The sequence below is a fragment of the Podarcis cretensis genome (genome assembly GCF_951804945.1).
Source record: "Podarcis cretensis genome assembly, chromosome: 2".
Taxonomy (NCBI): Eukaryota; Metazoa; Chordata; class Lepidosauria; order Squamata; family Lacertidae; genus Podarcis; species Podarcis cretensis.
The window spans coordinates 28,450,863-28,474,734 of NC_137171.1; the positions used below are offsets into that span (position 1 = coordinate 28,450,863).

The window sequence follows — 23,872 nt, forward strand, 5'->3', positions numbered from 1 at the left end:
AGAAGTACGCATTGCATTGCATTGCATTGCATTGCACGGGGATCATTGCAGCGGGTTGCGCTAGATGACCCCCGGAGTGCCCTTTCCACAACCCGACGGTTCTCGAGAGGCCCCACCTCCCCATGCACGCAGCTTCGCCCTCCCCGCCCCCCTAGCAACGCAGAGCCTACTCTTCACTCCCCCCCCCCCACTCCGCCCTTTTTAATATTTTTTTGCGGCATGCCGTAAACCATCCCTTCCCGCTACAGGCAGTCGCAGGGCGAGGAGACGAGAGACGGGGAGAGCCTGGAAGGGGAGGTGCCGCCCGCGCCCGCCAGCTGCTGGGGGCATTAGAGCAGCGGCGGCGCCCCGGGGGGTGGGCTGCGGAGGCGGGGCCACAGTAACAACCCCGCCCCTTTTGCTGGGGGGGGTGGAAAGGGAAAGCGGGGCTGAATCGCTCGCCTGCGTGGGAACTGGTTGCTTAGATCCCCCATTGGCGTGTATTGGTTTCCCCTCTCCCTTTTACCTTATTGGGAGTGGCTTTTGTTGTCTCCGTGGGAGGGGTGCTGGTGGGGCTTGCCCCCTCCCCTCCCTCCCTCCCTCCCCCGTGTGGGTTTCTAATTCATCCCCCTTTCTCTCCCCCCTCCCTTGAAAGAAAGAGGGGAGGGTGCTCACGTCGGGGTGGGCTCGCCTCGCCCAGGTAGGCTGGTCCCTTTGTGTGGCAGGGGAGGGCGCTTCCATCGTTGGTTCTCCTCCTCCTCCTCTTCCTCCCCCCACGTGTTTTAAGGAGAAAAGGGGCCGCCCCAGGCAAGACTCTCGCCTCCTCGCCCGACCCTGCTGCTGCATGCGTGTCCTCCTCCGCGTCCCTTTTCCAGGCTGGCACCGGGGGGGTCGTCGTCATGGCACAGGTGGGGCACCGGGTAGATTACCTGGCGGGCTTCTGTTGCCCGGTGGGGGGGCTGGCGGCTGGCAAGCCCCGCGTGCTGTGCCATGAGAACCAGATTTACCTCTCCAACGGCACCGAGTTCGTCTACGTTTACGACCAAGAGGGGAGGTTGATGAAGGTAAGCGGGGGCCTTTGATTCTGCTGACCCAGATTGGTCCCTTTTGCTACAGGGGGTGGGGTGGGGGACACGCGCGGAGAAACTGGGTCAGATGCTGTGAGGCAGGCAGAGCATCCCCCCCCCCTTGATGCAAACTCTTTGAAACGCTAATGGCAGGTGCACAGGATGTCACACATCTGCAGGCTGCACGAATTTATCTGGAATTGCTTCCTCGCCTTGCTTCTAATTGCTAACCTCGTCTAAAATTGCCCCATTGGAGTGCAGGAAAAAACCCCACCGTTTTAGGCACCCAGAATGTGGGGAATGTGAGAGGTCAGTTCGCCAGCAAAGTAAAAGCTTGATCTACTGTCTTGGTAGTTCAGTTTCTGTGTGGTCCTTTTTTTTGTTCATCGCCCCTTAGAAGGTGGCAACAGCTGCTGGCTGCTTCTATGCATGGGCAGAAGATATAGCTGTGTGTTTTGTGTGTCTGCACCGATCCACCCTTTGGTGACTTCACAGCAAACCCAAGTATTGCATTTTAAGCATATACCCCAGAGGGTGGGGAAGGTATCGCTGCATGCACGGTTATGTTTTAATAGAACATTTCTATTCCCCCCTCCCCGCTGCCCCCATTGTGCTCAGAGGAAGAAGACTATGGCTGTATTGTGACAGAGCAATTGGCATTTCTCTAGGAGATCTGGTTGAGAGACGGTAGAGAACCAAAGCCCTGGACTTGCACGAACTTTGCTGTGTGCACCAGGGATGTGGAACCTGTAGCCCTCCAGGTGTTGATGGACCACAGCTCACATCATTCCTAATAGCTGTGCTGGTTGGCACTGATGGGAACTGAGAATCCCAACAACCTCTCAAGGGTTACATGTTCACTATGCCTGGTGTGAAGAGAGTTTACACATATGTATTCATGTGCTCATGGAAGAGAACAGAGTGCCAGGCTCTGTACATCTGTTCAGCCACTGAATTGTAGCCAGTACCTTTTCTGGGACCAAATCTAGGTTTGCTTTGCAAGCTTCCAAGCAGATGTGCATAGGCGTTTAGAGCAAGAAGCAGAGTGAAATGGATTCTGTGTGGCTACACATCCAGATTTGGTGTGCCTTGTCACCTGCTTGCCTCGGCAACTGTAGCATGAGGCAGAGCATCTTAGTTCCTCCCCTCCCCATCCCTTTATTTCTGTGATAAGATTACATAATGCTTTGGGGATTGGTTCTGCAGAGGATCTTGTATATTACCTGTTGGACGCCTCATCTCAACATAACCACCTGTGGCTTTTGGATGTTTGTCTCATGTGCAATTGACAGGCAAGGCTCCCTGATGTGCCAACCTGAGCTTAAGCATCTAAATCCTCAATTAGGTCTTCTGCTGACTTTCCAATTCACTCTCTCACTCTTAGCAGCCTTTTTTTGCAGCAGGTCGGTTGTCTGTACTACATAATCGACTTACATATGGCATCCAATTTTTGACATCTGCCTGTGGTGGTCTGGGCTTGTTTTTGTGTGTGTCATCTGTCAGATAGAAATCTGCTTCTACCCTCTGGGGGTAGTTCTGTTAAACCAAAGTTTAGAACTGTAAAATATGGGGTGTTCTTTGTTCTGTTCATTTGCACTGTCTATCGTCCCTGTCATTGAGCGACTGAAGTCTTTTCGTAGGGATTCTATCATTTCCCCCTGTTACTGCCTGTTGGGCCCATGACAAGCCTTAGCACTATGCTAAATGTATCCCTTTAATTTATTCCCTTGATTGTTTCTAAGGAGCCCGTGATTATGGTAATATCTGGCTCAGCCTCCCACACTATTCTCTTGCACAGAGGAGTAGGTCACAAACGGGTTAACACTTCTTCCTTTTAATGCTGCTGATTCCCCAGATCACATGTGATGCTGGAACATCTAGCGTTTGCCAGATTTCTCATCCTTAAGAAGGTGCTCACTTTGCAATCCTCCGAATTGCTGTTGCAGCTTTTACTGCAGACAGACACGTGGGGCTACTGCCTGCTCCTTCGCTCCCGAAATGGAGGCCCATCTTGCATGAAATATGTCACTTGTTCATCAGCAGAGCGCAGCAGCAATGGCAACTGCTAGCAGCTTAAAATGAGGAATTACGGTACATATAGACTGCTAGATAATATAAACTCCGCTTATTGCAATGGATGCTCCTCAGAGAAAATGGCAGGAGTTGTACATCCTCGGCAGAGAGAGGAAAAATAAGATCCTGCTGATTTATGTGAGGGAAGGCTATGTTAAATCAAAGTGTGTGCAGACATAACGGCTTCGGATGACACACCACTGGGTATATGGAATGGTACTCAGAGGATGTTGTGTCTGGCCAGACTCAGGATAGGATACAGGAGGTAATAGATGCTCCTGGGAAACTTGCTTCTTTTTCATGTGGCTACAGCATTTTGAGGAAAAATTCCCACGGTACCCTTGGGGTGGAACCCAGCGTTGCACTGTTTCAAACGTTCTGCCTGCTCAAGAATTGCAGCCTGCCAGATGGAAAGATGATTTTGGGGCATGTGGGAGCAGCGGGGTGGGGAGGCCTCTTGCACAAGGCTTCAACTGATGAGGTGTGCTAGGTGAACCCCACCCCTTGTGTTATTACAATGGGGAAGCTCTGGGATAGCTCAGTCAGTAGAGAGCACGAGACTCTTAACCTCAGGGTTGTGGGTTCGAATCCCACGTTGGGCAAAAGATTCCTGCATTGCAAGGTGGTTGGACTAGATGGCCCCTTACGATTCTGTGATTCTATTGATTATTTTCAAATGAACTGTGTGGCACCTTTGAAAGCAGACAGGTGCTGACTTTGTACTGGCTTTGCACCCACACCTTTGACCGCAGAGCAACGTGGATGAATTAAAGTGAAGCTTCTTCCATTTTGTCTTCATGACGGGCAAAGCTCCACTTCCTAATTTTCACCATGCCAGGCTGCTGCTAATAACGCAGGAGATTGCCAATCTTTTATTTTTCTCTCAGTGGCCAATCTTATGTATTAGGCTTTAGCAGTCATGAAGAAGCAAGACTGGTGTTCTGCCATTTTGGCTTCTTTGGAGTGAAGGTGGTTTATATTAGGTCACTTTAGACCAGTGTTTCTCATACTTGGGTCTCCATGGATCATCCTTAGCCAGCAGGACCAGTGGTTAGGGATGATGGGAATTGTAGTTCAGTAACAGCTGGGGACCCAAGTTTGGGAAACTGCTTTAGATGATCAACAGCCTGCTCTGGGTGTGTGTCCATAGACCTGGCCTTCCTGCGGGGTCAAAATGTGTCTCAACCAGGGGATGGGGTTATAGAGGTGGCTCCCAGTGCCCTCCTTCCCTTGTAGGATTATTGAAGACCTTCTAAGACCTTCTCCTTTCCCTTTCCTTGGCCTGTTTCCTTCCTAGGCTGTCTACAGGTTCCCCGATCAAGTTTGGCATGTGGAGCTTCTGCCTCTCCACCAGCAGCTCTATATCCTGTGCGCTGGAGTTGGTATTTACTGTGTTTCCTTGGACTACCAAAGCAGGTGAGAGACAGGGCGAGGGCGTTACCTGGCAGGTGTTTCATACCTGTTTCTGTGGGCTCCAGGTTCTTCCAAAAGGCTGGATTAGTGGTCTGGGCTAGAAGGCCTGGGCTATCAAGGAATGGCTCCTACTCTATGCTTACTGTTCTCACATCCTTGGAAATGGAGATTTCTTAGAAATTAATGATCAAGTTGCCACCAATGTTGGCGACCAGACCATCTTCTTCCTTACCAGGCTTAGAACTTTTTCAGTGACATGATCCAAACAGACCCACTCATTTGTCATGTTTATATTGCAGTCCTGTACCCACTTACCTGTGGGTAAGTCCCAGTGGGCTCAGTTGGGCTTGAAATACTTAGTTGAGTATTCACATACAGAATTGTGTGTTTTTACACTTCTCCCTGTGGCCCTTTCATGCTAATAGAATAGCTCAGGTGGTTTGAGTGTAGTTCTGATAATGCCAATGTCGCAGGTTCAATCCCCGTATGGGTCAGCTGAATATTCCTGTGTTGCAGGGGGTTGGGTTGGATGATCCTCAGGGTCCCTTCCAGCTCTACGGTTTAATAATAAGGAAGAACAAGCACAGCTTGATAATAAAATAATCATTATTATTATTATTACTGAGCTAGATGGACCAATTGCTCTGACTCTGTATCTGCAGTTTTCAGGCAGAGAATTGGCTCACACAGCAGCAACCTCAGTCAGTATTTTTTTTTAATGGTAATAGCAGCCAGAAAGAGGGGTGATAATGTTTGTGTTTGCAGCGCTAGGGAAGCTAGTCTTTAGCATTCTCCACTCCCTCTGTACCTTTTTGCCTAGTTAAAATTGCCACCTCTCCATTTTGCCATATGGTACAGTTTCTAAATGGGAAAATAGTGAGGGGTGGATATTAAACCTCTCCCTCCCCAATGCTGCAGCCCCAGTCTGAATCCCTTTGAGTTGTAGCCAACGAAATCATTGCATGTGCAGGACATCTTTCCTGAGCAGAATTTCCCCTCTTTGCATCTTGCCTCCAGGTCCCCCTCCCCAATAAGACTCGGGGAGGGGGCCGGTCCTCCAACCCTCCGGAGCCAATTTGGGCAGCGGCAAGGAGAGGAAGAGGGAGTCCTGTTCCACTTGCAGAAGTTGTTCCTCGCATGCAGTGATTCAGTTGGGCGCCACACACTCCTTTGGGGCAGCCACTGTCCTATTTGTGGTTCTCCTGCTTTGCATCTGAGGTGCCTGTTTGCCTTCTTGTGCCTCTCTGCCACAGCTCCCCATCTTCCCAAGCTGTTTTGTGAGTCTTCAGGACAGCAAAAGGGTTAAGTGGAGGCAGGGGGTTTGCTCTCCCTCCAGAGCAGTAGCTTCCCTCTCCTTTACCCAGCTGGCTGCTCCCGAATTCAGCTCTGTGAATCACTGCCACCTCCACCTTTGTTTCTGAGCTATACCCTTTGGCTCCGCTGAGAGCTTTCCCTTGTTTGCTTTGAAGGTTAGCGAAGCGGGCAGACAGCGAGGAAAACGACTGCTTCTCCAGCGTCCTCCCCATGGGCTCCGACACCTGCACCTTCCCCGACGCCACGCTTTGCACCTTCACGCTGCTCAACGACGTCCTGGTCACCCTCTCGCAAGTCCAGGGGAAGTGGTGCATGAACCTACACAACCTCCCGGGCCCTGAGGACCGGGGGAACTTGCCACGCCAACCGATAAGCCATGTGGATATCACCACCAGCACAAACAACGACGGGGACCTGTCTTTGGCGCACTTCCTCCCTGTCCTGTGTTGCGCCTCATCCCCCAGCGCCACCGACCACAAGGAAGGCCTGCGCCACTCGGGGGGCTTTGTGCTGGAAGAGCCTCTCTTCAGCCTCCTCTTTGGCGTTGATGCCGCCATGTTGGATTCTCCCATGATCCTCTGCGGCTTCCCAGACGGGCAGCTCTGCTCCGTGCCCTTGAAGGCCCTGAGCTCTCCCGACAACCGCAGTTGCGAAGATTCGCCCGTCAAGATCCTCCACCACTTGGAGGAGCCGGTTGTCTTCATCGGGGCCCTGAGGACAGAGCGGAGGTCCCCAGAGGCAGAGGAGCTGCCCGCCTACGGAGACTTGGGCTGCGACTGTGTCGTGGCGCTGGGTCACTATGGCAAAATGGTGGCCATCAAGGCGGCTCAGGGAGAGGAAGTCAAGGTCCCGGAGCTCCGCGAGTATTGCCTGCAGGGGCCCGTCCTGTGTGCGGCGTGTAGCGGGGGAAGCCGCATGTACTACAGCACCCATTCCGACATCTATGCCGTCGACTTGGACAGCAACATCCCGGAAGCCGAGAAAGTGGAGGACGCGGCAGGAACCCTTCCGTCCGCTCTGTCTCCCGCCAGCTTAAGCATCTGCAGTGTGGTGGCACTCTCCTTGTCTTCCCGGGAGTCGGAAGGTACTGCAATGTGTCACTGAATTACTCTGTGGGCTTAAAGTATCAGAAGTAACTTGGGCATGGGGCCATTGTGGGCATGCAGCCCTCAAAATGGCTGCTTGTAAATGGCGAGAGGAAGGCGGATGAGTTGTGAGGAAGTGGTGGCCAGGATGCACCTTAGCTGGGGCCTGGCTGTTGTCCCTCCCACTCCTTACATCATGCCTGCACTACTCTGCGACACCATTGGCTGTCTGTCATGTGCCTGTCTGTCATGTGGGCAGGATTTGTTCCACAAACAGGCCAGAGAACCAATGGGGATGGGATTTGGTTCCACAAACAGGCCAGAGAACCAATGCGGATGGGATTTGGTTCCACAAACAAGTCAGAGAGCCCAATAGGGAAGGGATTTGGTTCCACAAACAGGCCAGACTATTTTAAATCTGTCCTTACGCTGGCAGACGAGTCTCCTGGGCCGGATGTGGCCCTGAGAGAGCCACTCGCAGCCCTTTCAGTTGCCAATACAGAAATAGGAAAGGGGCCGGGCAAAGGAAGACAGTCTTTCGGCTCTGGGTGCAAGCTTGGGGCCTTGCTGTGCCCACCTTCCCGTTCCTTTTCCCAAGTGCTCCCCACCCCTCTCCTCAACAACGTTAGCTGCTGCTCAGGGCTCTGGAGACTCTTGCCCCTTGCCCACAGTTCCTGTCAGCAAGCTCCTTCAGCCCCCACCACACTCTGAGCCTTAGCATGCTGTGGGTGAGCTACAGCCAGCATGGTCCCAGGTCATCCCCAGGCTGCAGGCTTTGGCCAAAGGTGGGGCCTTTGCCGATGAAGCAACCTGTGGCCCCCTGAGAGCGAGTGTGGGGCCGTATCTTCAGGGTCTGCCCCAAAGTTCTCCCTTGCTACCATCCCACCTTAAGGCCCCCATTTCCCTGTGAGCCATTCATGCCAAGCCCCCCAAGTTTGGCCTTGCCAGTCAAGGAGTGGGGAGTTCTCTTGTTCTGAGGAGAAAATGGAAACATTTGCCTGCCTGCCTGCCTGCATGTCTCCAGCCTCATCCCAAGGCCTGCTTTCTTCTCTAGAGAGAGAGAGAGACGAAGGCCTCCGGCAGAAGCTGTGCCCATCCTGCGCTGGCTCCAGGGTGCCACGGTTCTCTCTTTCTTCAGCATCCTGCACAGAGGGGAGCTTAGGGCCAGCACAGAGCAACCCCAGGCGCTAAGAGAAGCAGAAGGAATTGAATGGCAGTTCAGGAGCTCTGCCTCCTCTGGCAAAATGGCTCTGTAACGCTGTAGCCATTCAGAGTCTTGTTTTTTTTTCTTTTTCTTGTGTGGAACAGCTGCATTGTGCTTGCTCACCATGCAAGAGGCATTAATATCCTGTGTGCAGGAAGCAGCCTTCCTCTCGCCCTCGACAAGGATCAATAAAGGCTCAGCGGCTGCCATTTGTCTCTTGCCTTCAGAGCAGATCAGGAGTGGGGCCGCTTAGCCTGCCAGGATGGGATTAAGAAACGTGGGGCTCTTTGCACCCACTCTTCCCATCAGGGGCAGCATCAGGGATGTTGCCCAGACTCAGAATTACAGTGTTTACTTCATTGTGAATATTTGGGTTTCTACAACGCAGGAAATGTCTTTCATGTACTGGGCTGTTGAACTGAGCAGGAAAGGAAGATGGCGTTGGCTGAGAGGGCAGACAAAATAGCATTGACACAGGGCACGTGCGCTCATGAGAACTAGGACCTTAGGTTTGTTGGTTTCTTAATTGAATCCTGAAGATCTCATGGGGGCAGATTTTGCCCGTAGCCTTGTCCCATGTCCTGTCCAGACACCACCCTGCCCGCAGGCCAGTTCTCTCATCTCAAGAGCTTGCAAATCGGAAGATGGAAACAAAACTGAGGAACAACGTGGCCACACAGAACCAAGTGAAAAGAGGCCGGCTGGCCCCTGTGCTCAGCCGAGACAGGATTCTGCAGGGAGCATGTATGTGTGAGTTTGCACGTCTTCTCCCGAGTGCTGCCGAACTCTTCTCGGAAGCAGATTCTCCGTGCCCTCACAGCCCACCCCCCTTCGGCTGCCTGTCACTTCGCTTCAGCATCACTCCCGACAGCGATCCTCTGTGGGGACCAAGCAGCAGGAAGCCACTTGTGCCTGTCTGTGCCCCTGGATAAGGGAGCGCAGTTTGCCTGGCAGCAAGGAGCTGTGCGCTTCCTTTGTAGCAAGGCGGCTGATGCATCAGTAGCAAGGATCCTTTCCCCCTTCCTTTGGCTCCCTTTCCTTTGCGTGGTCCCCAGGGCGGCTCTGCATCTTTCTCACTCCCCCTAGGAGTGCTGTCTCCTGGTGCCATCGCTTTCCACCCCCCCCTCACCCCCTGTGCGATTGGTTTCCTAGTGAGGGGCGTGGCTGCTTCCGAATTTGCTTTGTTCCCACCGATGCAGCCGTGGCGGCTTTCGAACCTTCATCACAGGCTCATAAGGTTCATGGTCTTCCTCACCCACCTTGCAGCTGCTCCTGCGTGCAGATAGGAAATTGCAGCCTCATGATTAGCACTGCAATGTTTCTCAGGCCTCTCTGCCCTTTTTTTTAATATATGGCTTTGGAAAGGATTCTTGTCTGACTTACCTTTCTTCCCCTGAAGCCCCAGTACAGTGGTACCTCAGGTTAACTTAATTCGTTCCGGAGGTCTGTTCTTAACCTGAAACTGTTCTTAACCTAAAGCACCACTTTAGCTAATGGGGCCTCCCACTGCCGCCACACCGCCACCACACAATTTCTGTTCTCATCCTGTGGTAAAGTTCTTAACCTGAGGTACTATTTCTGGGTTAGCGGAGTCTGTAACCTGAAGCGTCTGTAACCTGAGGTACTACTGTACTGGAATTCTAGACCAAGCATGGGCAAGAAAGTCGATGGGGGATTATTGATGGATCTCAGGATGGCAAGGATTCACGAGTCCTAACGGTTACAACAAAATGAAACACCCCCCCCCCCGAAATATACTGCTGAAATAAAGAAAGCAGTAGGCAGAGCTGGGCATAGGTTATTGTCTGGAAGAATTGCAATCTCATTTTAGCTCTGACACTCAAAACAAAATGGCGGACTCAGGATTCCTCACTCCAGCGGTGGAGAGCCTGTGGGTGCAGGGGCGGAGGAAGGGAGGCGGTGGGGGCGGTCCGCCTCGGGTGTCATCACTGAGGGGGGTGACATTCGGCACGCCGCCCACCCATGACTCCCAAGCCTATCCCAAATCATTAGGGGAAGGGGCAGAGCTGTGCTGCTTTGCCGGCGGCATTCCTCCCTTCCCCCTTCATTTTGACAGCTCGGGAGAGGCTTGGGAGTCACAGGTGGGCGGTGTGCCATTGCCCCCCCCCCCCGCTCCTGGGCTGCTTCCTGGGGGGGGGGGGGAGCCTCCCCCGAGCTGGCAAAAGGAAGAGAGAAGAGAGGAAGGCTGCTGGCAAAGTGGCACGGTTCGCCCCTGCCCAGGAAGCAGCCCCCTGGGTTGCCCGCCCCGCCCCATGGCCCCACCCCCGGGTGCACCGCTTCGGGTTCTGGAGCAGCTAGCTTCGCTTCTGTGTGGGTGTTGCCCTTGCACTGCAGCTCCCATAATCCCTTGCCAATGGCCATTCTGTTTTGTTTTGTTTTTCAAAAAAAAATTATTGGTTTTCACAAAATTATAAACAAACAAACAAACAAAAATCTTAATCTTATTAAAATTACACTCATGAACATTATTAAGTGACTTCCTCGCTTCCCCTTGGTTGAATTTCAATGCATATCCTTTTAACGGTTTTCCACATCTTAATTCTTATAAACTTAACTTAATCATTTAACATCCTTATATCTTTTCAATTTGAAATTAAACATAATAATTCATCACTTAACTTATATAAACTCTAAGCCAATCAAGTACCTGCAAGCTATTTCCAATTAATTTAACTTGACATATTTAGCTAAATAATCATTAAATTTTGTCCATTCTTCCTGATACTCCTCCTCCTCCTTCCGGTTAGGTCGGCTAGGACCTGACCTGCCAATGGCCATTCTGGCTGGGGCTGATGGGAGCTGGGAGTCCGACAACATCCCTGCTTTGATCTGAAGTGTGTGACTTTTGCACCTGGCTCTCTGATTGGTAGGTCTCAAGGTTCTGCTGAAAACCTTAAGGGTGGTTGAGGTGAGGCCTACATCCTCCTGAAGCTGTTTTCTAGCACCCCAACCTCCGCCCCAGTCTCCATCTCTTGTGTGCCTTTCTTTCCTCAGGTGAGTCCGAGCTTCTGGCGTTATCTGCCAAAGGCCGCCTCATGACCTGTGGCTTGTGCAGCCCGGATGATACGCAGCCTTTCAAGATGAACCCTGACAAAGCTGGACAGAGGATCAAGGAGCTGCTGTCTGGGATAGGCCATGTCTCTGAAAGGTAGGAGCTGTCTGGTATTTGCATCTCTGCACCTCCCTCCCTTTTCTGTCTCTCATGCACACAACATATTGCACACACCAGATGTTTTGTGCATTTTTTTCTTTCCCTTTTCTTAATGCATATAGAGAAAAATGCAAAACTTAGTATCCAGTAATCTTTTTTCCTTTTTTGGGTCCAAGCTAAGACTTTGATCTAAATACAATAAAAACATAAAGAGAGGCAGGGGGGGGGCGTTTTTTTGGGGGGAGAAAGGAATAAAGAAAGAGAGGGAGAGAAATAAAGAAAAAGAACTAGAAAAGAGGTTAAAAGAGAGAGACAAATAAAATTCAGAAGGTAAGGGACTTCCGATTCTTTGTCCACTATATATAAACAATATTCACTTCATCCACCCCAACATAACATCCAATGAAGTCATTTTCTACAAACAAACGTTATCTTCAACCCTCAAATCCTAACGCCGTTAATTCATTTTCTTTTTCACGCAAAAAGTTTGAGAGGATTCCATCCTTTAACAGATGCTAACAATGACTTTTTCTGATCAACCATGTCAATTTCGCCATCTCAGCCAAGTCCGTTAGTTTTAGCAGCCGTTCTTCCATTGTTGGAAATAATGAGTCCTTCCATCTTTGTGCATATAAAAGTCTTGCAGCCGCAACACACTGGGTGTTTTCATATGAATATCTTGCAGTGCCAACGGGATTGTCCTTCCTCAGAAATTGGTATGGGGAGGTCAGCTTTGGCAATCTGATGGCAACATCCAAGGATCAAAAGCTGGCCACAGGTGCCTTGCAAACAGGTTGGCAATTATAGCTCTGTTTGGGCATGCAGCCCATCATTTAATTCTGTTGGCTGGGCTCCACCATTGTCTGCAATTGGGGACTAAAACAAAGAGTTTGCAGGCTCCCTGCATGATTTTGAACCTTGGGTGTGCTTGTACAGCAGGTAGCCTTTTTCGGACCTCACCCATTTCCCCTGCCCCACCTGAAGAAAAGGCATGGAAAGCAGCAGGTTTGGGCAAAAGGAGAGTGGCAGTTTTTCTCTTCTCCAGTGTTTTTGCACAGGATTTCCTGTGCATGTTCATTTCTGGCAGGTGAGTGCCTTTGGCCCCCTGTTAATTCGTCTTTCCTTTTGTGTGTGTATCCATGCCAGCTCTAGGCCTTCCCTGTAATCCGTTAGGACCTGCAGGCTCCACTAGCAGTGCCGGCATGACTGTGTTTCTCTTCCCCCCCCTCCGGTCTCTGCAGAGTGTCATCGCTGAAGAAGGTCGTGGACCAGAAGAACCGCGCTCTGACGTGTCTGAACCAGGTGATGAACGTGAGTGCGGCTTTGCTGTCCGGCCAGAGCAACCAGAAGCCCATCACTTGCACCATCACCACCCACTGGAGCCACATCCTGGTCCAGGACAGCTTGGCGGTCTCCTGCGTTTTGGAGAACGCCAGCGAGTGCACCCTGGAGCGCGGCTGGACCTTCTGCGTCCAGCTCTTCGCCAGCTCCTGCGACTTCGAAGAGGACTCGTCCGATTCCGCCACCACCTACACCTTCCCCATAGACCAGCTCCTCCCCGGGAACAAGACGGAGGTGACTCTCCCGCTGGGCCCCGCCGAGGGCTCCAAGCTGGAGCTGCCCTTCATGGTCTCCTGCTCCCTCTACTACAGCCTGCGGGAGATCCTGGGCACCGTCTCAGAGTCCACCGACCTGCTGGACGACCTGCTCTCCGACGACTCCACGGGCCTCTCCCCGGATAGAGAGGGCATCTGCCTGCCCCTGAAGGAAGTCACCATTGACCTCCTGCAGTGCCTCCGCTTGGGCGCCACCAACGGCAGCATCTCTGAAGCCTCCCCTCCTGCAGCTGCTCTCCCCCTCCCTCCGGACCCCCTCGACACCTTCCTGAAGCTGTCCCAGATGCAGTCTGACCTCAAGAGCGTCGAAGGCGGCGGCGAGCTGGTCCCAAGAGCTCTCGGCCCTCTGGGAGAGGCGTACTTGGCTCCCTCCGTGGCCTCGATCAAGGTGTCCTCTGAGCTGCTGAGAACCAGCCTGAAGGACTTCTGTGCAGGTGTGTGATGCTTTGGGGTTACCGGTGACCTCCTTCCTTTCTCTCTGCCTCTCCCTGGTGAGGGTTTTTAGCGCCTGCTGAGCCCACCTGCATTGGTAGTTCTTAAATGCTTATTCACACACACACACATGCTGGAAGAAGTGGCTTGTTTTGCATGCAGAGGAGGCTGTTTGCATGATGGGAGCTTCCTTGTCAATGGGCTGGTTTTATCCCGTCCCTGGGCAGCAATGTGCGGCCAGCTGTCGTTTTATTTCGTCGCATCCCGTTTACAGCCCCTCTCGTCCTCCAGAGCAACTCCCATATGCTTCCTCAGGGTGTCCTCACCCAGATCTGGCAGCTCACTTGGCCAGCCCCTGCTTTAGCCTCTCTTTTGGAAAAGGCATTTATATCTGCCTTTGGGCTGTTCTGTTTGCCAGCTCACCCCTCCTGGCGCAGAGGAGAATAATGCAAGCTGCCCGACTCGGGCTTTGGCTCCGGCTCTGTCTCCAGGCCAAAGGCAAGCTGTGTAGAAACAGTTTTACTTAAAACTCACAGTGGTCGTCTACCCACAACAAACCTTGTAGAGAAAATGCTGGGTTTGTGCTCATACCTTCGTTTCCAAGGATGTTGTTGCAGGAGCCCACTTGACCCTGGCTGTTTAAAAACAACCTCAGAAAACACCCATCCTCTGGCTGTTAATGAGTAGCATGTGGCCATGTTTATTCCTTAGTTTGGATGTTTTTCGTTACTTTTAATTCCAGAGAAATCAGTGATACAGCGGTGGTGTTCTTGTGAAGGTATCCCCGGGGGCATATGTCCCTTGAGAAAGACTTTCCTAGGTTGAGTATTCTGTGCTAAGCCTAGGACTGATACTGGAAGAAGATTATTATTCTGCTTGTGAGCTGTTGGTTTTGCAGGACCCCAAACAACTTTTCTAAGCACCTTTTCCCACCTAAATATGCCCCACAGAGAACCTTAAGGTCAATGAATAACCATAGTTTAGAGCAGTGTTTCCCAACCTTGTGCCTCCAGCTGTTTTTGGACTACAATTCCCATCATCCCTTGCCACTGGTCTTGCTAGTCAGGGATGATGGGAGTTGTAGTTCAAAAACAGCTGGAGGCACAAGGTTGGGAAACACTGGTTTAGAGGTCCCGGGCCCTAAGGAAGTCAGACTATCCTCCACCAGGGCCAGGGCCTTCTCAGTGATGGCTCCAACCTGGTGGAATGCTCTGTCCCATGAGACTAGGGCTTTGCAGGATTTAACCTCCTTCCGCAGGGCCTGTAAGACAGAGCTATTCCGCCTGGCTTTCAATTTGAATTTAGCCTGATCTTTTATTCCCCTTCCTTCCCTCCCCCTCCCCTTTTTATGAAATTACCCGCTTTGGGATCCCACAGCCAATTCTCCCCTGGTCTCCTCGCTGGCCCAAATAGGACTAATTTAGCCAGCTAGCCCTGGTGACCACCTAATGTTTATTGGATGGATTTCCTCCCAAATTGATTTTTGAACTTTGAATTTATTGTTATTCACGCTTTTATACTCTATTTTATGCTGTTTTTTTGTTGTATCACAATTAAGTGTTTTAAATTTGTTGTTAGTTGCCCTGAGCTCGATTTTCTGAACCAGGAAGGGCGGGGTATAAATAAAAAAAATATTATTATTTATTATTATTATTAAGTATGAAGGCAGCTAATTTCAAGGCCAGGCAACTCTGCAGTTAAGATTTTCAATTATTGGCAGATGATCCCTGCAGAATCCTTTATGGAACCATAGTTAAATCGAACCAGAGAAGCAAACTTGGGTCTTCCTCTCTTCTCTGATTTAGTGCTGCATACTGGGTGGCGCTGTGGGTTAAACCACAGAGCCTAGGACTTGCCGATCAGAAGGTTGGCGGCAGTGGCGTAGCGTGGGGGGTGCAGGGGGGGCCGGCCTCACCGGGTGCAACATCTGGGGGTTAGGGTTAGGGATAGGGTTAAGGGCGCAAATCCAGGGTTAGGGGGCGCAAATTACTTGCCTTGCCCCGGGTGCTGATAACCCACGCTACGCCACTGGTTGGCGGTTCGAATCCCCGCGACGGGGTGAGCTCCTGTTGCTCGGTCCCTGCTCCTGCCCACCTTGCAGTTCGAAAGCACGTCAAAGTGCAAGTAGATAAATAGGTACCGCTCTGGCGGGAAGGTAAATGGTGTTTCTGTACACTGCTCTGGTCGCCAGAAGTGGCTTAGTCATGCTGGCCACATGACCCGGAAGCTGTACGCTGGCTCCCTCAGCCAATAAAGCACGATGAGCACCGCAACCCCAGAGTCGTCCGCGACTGTACCTAATGGTCAGGGGTCCCTTTACCTTTACTAGCACCCTAAAGCTTGAAAATGATTCCCAAATTCTTCAGCAGGGTGGGGTAAACACTGCTGCCAAGCGAGAAGTTGCACCTGGACCCAACTCCCCATTTCAAAGAAAAGGGGGCTTTGAAGTAAAGAAATGATAACGCCATTGGCACACGCTAGCAAAAAAAACCCAGGGTGGCCCTCCTCATCTGTACTTCCCAGTCTGCAGATCCTACTTCCAGCCAAGGCTGGTGTGCAAGGTTTGCCAAAACAAGCAAAAATATTTTTCCCCAAGGAGCATCAAATCCTGTATTTACAGTTAATTACGCTGGGTATAAATTTGCATAATTGTCCTCATTGGGTTCGGTTGTTGTAGTAGTAAGAGTCGAATGCCTTTGCCAAGAATGATGGCCGTGGTGGCGAGATAAGGATCTGGGGGGTTCCCTTGATCCATCTGCTGGAACTGTGGATCCAGCTCCCGCAAGCCTTTTGAGCTGCTTCACCTGCAGCTAGGAGAGCAGCCTGGGACAGGCACATGTGCTTTTGCGAAGCATTAAATTTGGGATTGGGTCTTTTGTCTACAAACCAGGTGTATGCCCTAGCCTTGGACCGTCTGCTTCAACTGGCCGCTCCTTTCACCCCACCAAGTTGGCAACCAGTATCAAATCACCCCTTTGCTTGGCTTGCAAATATTCTGCCCCCTGCCATATTGCACTGCGGGACAATCGGAAGAACCGCGGGGCTATGGGGTCTTTCGCGCTCCCTGTTAATTTGCATCGGGAACAGCCCTGCCTTGTGCCGCTGCGGCAAATAATCCCGGCCAGCAGCTTCCCAGGCGCTTCAGGTGGTTGGTGCAGGGTGGAAATCGGGGAGAGGGGCAGTCGATGGCGCCTGCGAGCCGCCCACAATTCACACGTGCTTAATGATGGTGTCTGCTCTTCTTCTCCGTTGTCGCTGCTCAGATGTCTCGCTCTGCTGCGCTGTGCTACGATGGCTGCTGGCGGAGAACGCCGAGGCGGACGCCCTGCAGAGCCAGGATGCAGCAGCCGTGCGGGGGCTGGCCCCAGATGGAGGCGAAGTGCAGTTGAACATCCGAGAGGCAAGGCATGAGTCGTGGGCTGGGCTTAAGGGAGACGGGTGTAGGGTTATCCTCCTGCGGGCACCTTGGCCAAGCCAGAACCTGGTGTGGTTTGGGTTAGAATGTTGAAAAGTTCCTGACAGCAGCAGCCTGCCCTTGGGTCAAAGCTCTCATCTTGCATTCCCCCTTTCAGGTACCTGGAGTAGTGTCTCTGCTGGCCTCATAAGATCCCGGAGCCTGACCTTAGATTATAAGAAGCCTGAATATGGCAGAGGGAAAAGAGATATTGGGAATACCTGGATAGGAAGCTTGAAGCAATTGAATTACAGCTTTTTGCTAGGCTTTTCTGCACGCCTTGCATGACGTGTGGGGTGAGGAGACCCATAGCTCTGCACAGGCCTCGGTACATCTGTAGACCTCTGTATGTCCTGCCCACCCCACCCCCCTCTCTTGTCTCCAAGTTGGGAAATTGCTGCTGTATATGCAGAAGAGAGGTGGAGCAACCCAGCCCATGGCTGGAATTTCTGCATGCTCACTGCAGTAACTGAATCACAGTGGCTAGGTTGGGCTGAAAGCATCCTTTTCTGAGTACTATAGCACCAGGTGTAAGGGAGAATTCCCTATAGCAAGTTGTGTGTGTATGTGTCAGGCAGGCAGGCAGGCAGGCAACCTATTAAACAAGAGCAGGGGAAACTGCTGGGGCAAATGCCCTGGTTTCTGACCCCTGTCATTTTTTTCTCAGTTACAGATAGGTAGCCGTGTTGGTCTGCCATAGTCAAAACAAAATAAAAAAATTCCTTCCAGTAGCACCTTAAAGACCAACTAAGTTAGTTCTTGGTATGAGCTTTCGTGTGCATGCACACTTCTTCAGATACACTGAAACAGAAGTCACCAGACCCTTCTATTTAGTGAGAAGGTGGGGAGGGGTATTACTCAGAAGGGTGGTGGGATTGGGTGATTGGCAGATTGGCTCACAACAGGCTCATCAACAGCTATCTGTGATTTTTATTTTTTCTCAGTTGCTTCACTCACAAAGCAAAGTCTTGCAAGTTTAACCTTGGAAAGACGGGTGGGTTTCTGGCATACGAGAATCGGTGGCTCTCCAAATGTCGCTGAAGTCCCAAGTCCCACCAGTGCCAGCCCCCATATCCCACAGTCAGGGATGATAGGAGTTGCAGCTCAACACTACGTGGAAGGCCACAGACTTCCCACCTCTCCTCTAGCTTACCCAAAGGCAGATTCTACAAAGTCATGCTGTGTGCAACAGCCTTCTATCTAGTCCTTTTGGGCAGACCTTCCAGGGCCTGCATGCCAGGGGCTAGAGACAAACATGGACAGGGCAGAAAAGGTGAGTCTCACCTTTGTAGAGTAGGCTACATTACACACTCTCTCTCCCTTTCTCTTTTCCATTCAGGCTAGCAAGACACATCACAGTTCAAGGACTCATTCTAACCAGGCAGGAGTGCTTGTTAATAAGGGCATGGAAATGGGGCCAGGGAGGGGTAGTCTGAAAGGGGGTGGGCCAGTTTGGACAGAGTCCCGGGGGGCCAGATGGAAAAGGCCTGAGTTTCCCCAACCCCAAACGCTCAGCTGCGTTTGGTCTCCTTTGCCCTCGGTTACTGAGATAGGAACATTGCTACCGCTTGGTCCAGGGCACTAAATAAACAGGTTTCTCTTGCTCATCAGCTCTGCCGCATTTCAAGGGGGAGGGTGATCAGACAGGAGCTTTGGCTGCCCCCCCTTTAATCCTCTTGCCGCGGCACATAGCTGATGTTAATTGCTAGCTGGCTCTGCCACCGTGGCCGGTAACCCCCCCCCCAGGGGGTGGCGGAGCGCTGGCAACCACCCGGCCCCTCTGACTTTGCGCAAGGGAGCGTTAATAACGCCAGCAGTGATTAGTGGCCGTGCTAATTCTGCTCTGGCTGGCCCTTGCGGATTAAGCTCATCGGGGTGCATTTCAGTGGGGCACGGACAACAAGCCCTCTCATTTCGGCAGGGCGCAGGGGCTTCTGGCCTAGCATTTCAGCTGGCCACCGCCGGGGTGCCAATTCATGCCCATGTTTGGTGGGTCTCAGCATCATCTGGGTAAATTCAGGAGAGGGGAGAAGTGGGCGATCTGTGGATCTGTTAATTAAAGCTACTCCCCTGGCATCTCCTTGGAGTCTGGGAACTTACTGGGCACTGTCTTGCCACGGTTGGAGGAGAGATAATAGTGGAAGAGGGTAGGACGGGAAATGATTAATTTCCCCCAGAATCTGCAGAAGCGTGCAACAAAATATTAGACCCAAGGGGACCAAATGTCGTCTTCGCCACCAATATGGCAAGCTGTGCCAGCCACCTACTTACATCCCCTGTAAAATGGAAATGGATGGTGGGCTTTTTCTGAAAACAGACCAGTGAGGCGCTTTGCCGCTGGGCTTTTTAATTTGCACTGTTTGGATGAATTTGTGGCAATGGTGTGTCCTCGTTATCCGCCAGGTGGCTGTCAGTGACCTGAACCCAGCAGGCCCCATCCAAGCGGTGGAGATCATAATCCAGAGCTCACCAATGGAAAACATGTCCCAGCTGCACCATGCTGTGGTCAGGCGCATTCAGGTACCTGAGATTTCAGATAAGATGCTGTTTTGGGGTTCTGGCATCCATCGGCTTTGGCCAGCATGGGCTAAGAATGGTCAGGGATGGAGGGCCATAGATTACATGTTTACTATTAATGTTTGATGTTTTTAATTACATCTTGATAACATGCTCTGGTTATCTCCTGCTTGGACTACTGCAAGGCACTCTTTGTGGGGCTATCTTTGAAGGTGACTCAGAAACTACAACTAATCCAAAATGCAGCAGCTAAACTGGTGACCGGGAGTGGCTGCTGGGACCATATAACACCGGTCTTAAAGGATCTTCATTGGCTCCTAGTACGTTTCCGAGCACAATTCAAAGTGTTGGTCTGACTTTTAAAGCCCTTAATGGCCTCAACCCAGAATACCCAAAGGAGCATCTCCATCCCCATTGTTCAGCCCAGACACTGAGGTCCAGCTCCAAGAGTCTTCTGGTGGTTTCCTCATTGCAAGAAGTGAGGTTGCAGGGAACCAGGCTGAGGGCTTTCTCGGTGGTGGCACCCGCCCTGTGGCACGCCCTCCTGTCAGATGTGAAGAAAATGCAGAACTATCTGACTTATAGAAAACATCTGAAGGCGGGCCTATGTAGGGAAGTTTTTTTGTTTGCTGTTTGACAGTGTTTTTAATATTCTGTTGGGAGCCACCCAGAGTGGATGGGGCAACGCTGTCAGATGGGTAACATATAAATAATATTATTATTGTTATTCCCCACTCTAAAGGGTTTGAGAAACAGGAACCCTGTTCTGCCTCATTCCAGACATCTTTGAAAAGTGTGGGTCTTCTGATTCTCTTATTCGAAGGCAAGGAGCCTGGATTTCTCCATTGGTTAATCTTGCTTTAATGAGCCCCCCACCTTTTTTAAAAAAATGCAGACTCTGATTCTGGAGCAAGCAGCCGAGGACTCTTCTCCCCCAGATATCCGTGTGCAATACCTCCACCAGATCCAAGCCAACCACGAGGTAAGAGGCATTTCTCTCCCTCCCAGTCTCCCAGGTGTCCTTAGGTTCCAGGGGCCACAGAAGCAGATCTTGCGCCACATATTTGTGCCTGAGTTGTTGCAGGAAGGCTGGAGAGCGGAGTGGTGGTGGCGGCAGCAAGGGGGGTGGGTGGGTGAGGTGAATCACATGCAATCCCAGGCCTTTTGCTGCTTGGGTTGAGCTCTGGAATTGCCTCTGCCCAGAGCAGTTAACCAGGGCTTCTCTTTCGACTCTCGCCCGCATCAGGCCACACAGAGACACCTAAACGGAGGAATCCGGGTTGACAGACTAAATGACAGCAAATGGATTTATGGCTTGTTCTGTAATTGCTGGGTTGAGACAGGCAGTTGGGCTGACCCAATCTGGCAGTGACTGCGTTCCGTTCTATTTACGCTTTCCTTGACTTGATTAGCAACCTCCCCCACCCTCTTTCTTTCTTTCTCTCTTCCTTCCTCCCTCCCTGTCCCTCAACCCTCCCCTCATCCCAGGGCTTCAGGCAGACATTTATAATGCATTCCATATGATTTCAGGAACTGGAAATGTTAAATCTCTTTGGCGCTAAGGTTTTCACTCAGGGCTTGTCTCCTCTCTCTTCTCTCTCTTTCACACACACACCCAAATTCAGCAGCAAAGAAAATTAGATTCTACAATCCGAATGAATTTTACGCAAACACTGCTTGCGTAATTTGGGGTGGTGGCAAAAAAAGGGATAACCGGGAGGGGGGAGAGGCACCTTGTTCATAGTGGGCTGAATGGCGAGTCGTGGAGAGAGGAGGACTGTTACGTCTAGGGGAGGAATGAGGGAGCATGCCACTGGATGTGGTAGACCAATTGGACATCAGCCCGCCTGTTTAAGCCAGCCTTCTAGAATCATAGAATCATAGAGTTGGAAGAGACCACAAGGGCCATCGAGTCCAACCCCCTGCCAAGCAGGAAACACCATCAGAGCACTCCTGACATATGGTTGTCAAGCCTCTGCTTAAAGACCTCCAAAGAAGGAGACTCCACCACACTCCTTGGCAGCAAATTCCACTGTCGAACAGCTCTTACTGTCAGGAAGTTCTTCCTAATGTTTAGGTGGAATCTTTTTTCTTGTAGTTTGGAACCATTGCTCCGTGTCCGCTTCTCTGGAGCAGCAGAAAACAACCTTTCTCCCTCCTCTATGTGACATCCTTTTATATATTTTATATATAAAATGTATATATGTATATAGGATGTATATATATTATATACATGCTTTTATATATATTCTAGCTCAGTTGGTTAGGGTAAGAATGCCAAGGTTGCAGGTTGCAGGTATGAGCCCCATATGGGACAAATGCAGTTTCCTACGTTAATGATCCTTCCAACTCTATGATTCTATTACAGTGGTACCTCGGGTTACAGATGCTTCAGGTTACAGACTCCGCTAACCCAGAACTAGTACTTTGGGTTAAGAACTTTGCTTCAGGATGAGAACAGAAATCGTGGGGCGCCGGTGGGGGGCCCCATTAGCTAAAGTGGTACCTCAGGTTAAGAACAGTTTCAGGTTAAGAACGGACCTCCGGAACGAATTAAGTTCATAACCCAAGGTACCACTGTACTCCTTTGCTGCTGCCTCTCACACCAACTGCGCTCCTCGCCTCTCTCTTTCTTTTGGAAGGTGCTGCTAAAAGAGGCACAGTCCCTGCGTGACCACTTGTGCCTGGGGAACGATCCGGAGGCGACGGTGGAGAAGCTCTTGCACGTCTACCAGCAGCTGCGCAACCCCAGCCTGGTGGTTCTGTGAGCAGGGCGTGCGCCGTGGCACTCCGTCTTCAGTGCACCTCGGACGGCTGCACATACTCTCTTTGCCCTGTGCCGGTGGAATGAAGGGAGCAGCTGGCTGTACACCTTGCAGGCGGACCGAGGGCTGGAACAGAGGCATGGCAGGGAGGAGGATGAGGAAGGGGATTCCAGCTGGACATGCCCTGGGGAGAGGGGGTGTCTGGCTGGGTCTGCTCTGTGGAGACCCGGCCTTTTTAAATTTATTCTCCTTTTCCCCTGTCCCTTTCTCCACTCACCCGCCCCATTTCAATGTGATTTTCCCCACCACCGTCGCCACCCCCCGGGTTCTGAATCCCTGCCCATTCCTGGCAGATCTGATTGGTTTGTCTTGGCAGCCTCGCACGCAGGCAGAGCCGTCCAAGCAGACGGCTTCTGTGGATGCGTGTCTGTGGTGTGTGTGTCACGCGTGTGTGTACGTGTGTGTGTGTAACTTGGATGGCCGACAAGGTGCCGTTGGTGGGTGTGGGTGCCGTGTTGTGGAATCACACTGGACCGTTGCTAGTTTAGCTTCTTTCGCTTTCAGTGACAAGTGGCTTTGCTGTGCCAGGCCTTGGGGGTGGGGGGCGGGGAGGGAGGGAGGGAGGGAGGCGGGTTTTGGGGGTGAAGTGGGAGGGGGAGGCCTGTTGAGTTGTGGAGGGAGGGGAAGGGGTCAGATTTTAACCGAGTTTTTGTTCCCTTCCGAGCAAAACGAACAAGCCGACAGTGGGGGAAAAGGGCTACGCCTCTAGCTGTGTTGTGTATTTCGGAAACACTGTGGAAAAACAAGACTCAAAAAACAGGATGCCACATGCATAAGTAACTCGGGTGCTGTTCGGATGGTGCCCCTTTTTCTAATGGAGCGCTTTGCTCCTTTTTCCAGTATTTGTCCTTTCTATATAAACAACTTGCTTGTCTTATTTCCATGGTGGAGACTCGTGCAGGGTTGTTTGTGGGGTATGTGGAGTGCATGGGCGGTTTTCTGGGGGGTCTTTTGTGGGGGAGGGGGTTGTGCACATGTGTGTTTAAGCCTTCCTTTGCAAAAAGCCACATGTCCGAGAGAAAAAACACCCCGTTTTCATAAAGCTGCACGACAGCCTCCCTTTGCTGTGCAGCCTGTCCGCGTCTCCCTCTTCCTTTCTCCTGCTCTGCTGGCAGCTTGGGGGCCCCCCACGCACCCACTTTTGCCCCCCGTGGAGCTAATGCAGCTTCCGCTTTAAAAGCTGCCTCTTTTCCCGATGAATAATTGAGAAGCCATTCGGCGCGCTCGCTGGCCGGCACTAAAGGCCATTAGGAAATGCTCCAACACTTGGGGGTGAAAGATGCGAGCACTCTCCCATTGCCTGATCGGGAATAATTGATGTCATGTCTACCCTCTGACCTCCCAGTAGAGTCTCTTCACCTTGAGCCTCTGAGAGCTTCACTTCAGGCAGATGGGGCTACTTCCTCTCCCCACCCTCCTCTGAAGCTACTGGTTCAGCCTGAAAACAGACGGGGTGCGGGGGGGGGGGGGACTGTTGTCACAAAAATAAAAGATTGCTGGGTTTTCTTTTTCCTTTCCCGGGCCTGCATTTTGAATCCCAGAGGTGGCCGAAGCTGTTTTCTTTTTGCAGAACTCCACTACATCTCCCTCTCCTATTACACTGCCATTATTATTATTATTATTATTAATCCCACCTTTCCTCCATGGACCTCAAGGGTGGAGTGCATGGTTCTCCCCTGCCTATTTTGTCCTCACAATAACCCTGCGAGGTAGGCCAAGCA

The 23,872-nt window shown here is 51.5% G+C and overlaps 1 protein-coding gene across 1 annotated transcript; it reads left to right on the plus strand.

The window, feature by feature from the left end:
* The first annotated feature begins 339 nt into the window (after positions 1 to 339).
* FAAP100 (FA core complex associated protein 100) lies at positions 340 to 22,694 on the plus strand. Its single transcript, XM_079965394.1, has 9 exons — positions 340 to 1,043; positions 4,417 to 4,535; positions 6,002 to 6,930; positions 11,151 to 11,304; positions 12,549 to 13,357; positions 16,619 to 16,755; positions 19,213 to 19,329; positions 20,222 to 20,308; positions 21,969 to 22,694. Exons 1-9 carry the CDS (start codon positions 879 to 881, stop codon positions 22,092 to 22,094), a joined length of 2,643 nt encoding a protein of 880 aa, XP_079821520.1. The 5' UTR covers positions 340 to 878; the 3' UTR covers positions 22,095 to 22,694.
* Positions 22,695 to 23,872: the final 1,178 nt, after the last annotated feature.

Bases quoted from the DNA above. Each gene is read 5' to 3' on its own strand.
- FAAP100 (XM_079965394.1), top strand. From the start codon at position 879: ATGGCACAGGTGGGGCACCGGGTAGATTACCTGGCGGGCTTCTGTTGC. The intron at 1,044-4,416 runs GTAAGCGGGGGC...TTTCCTTCCTAG, and splicing joins AAGAGGGGAGGTTGATGAAG to GCTGTCTACAGGTTCCCCGA. The intron at 6,931-11,150 runs GTACTGCAATGT...TTCTTTCCTCAG, and splicing joins GTCTTCCCGGGAGTCGGAAG to GTGAGTCCGAGCTTCTGGCG.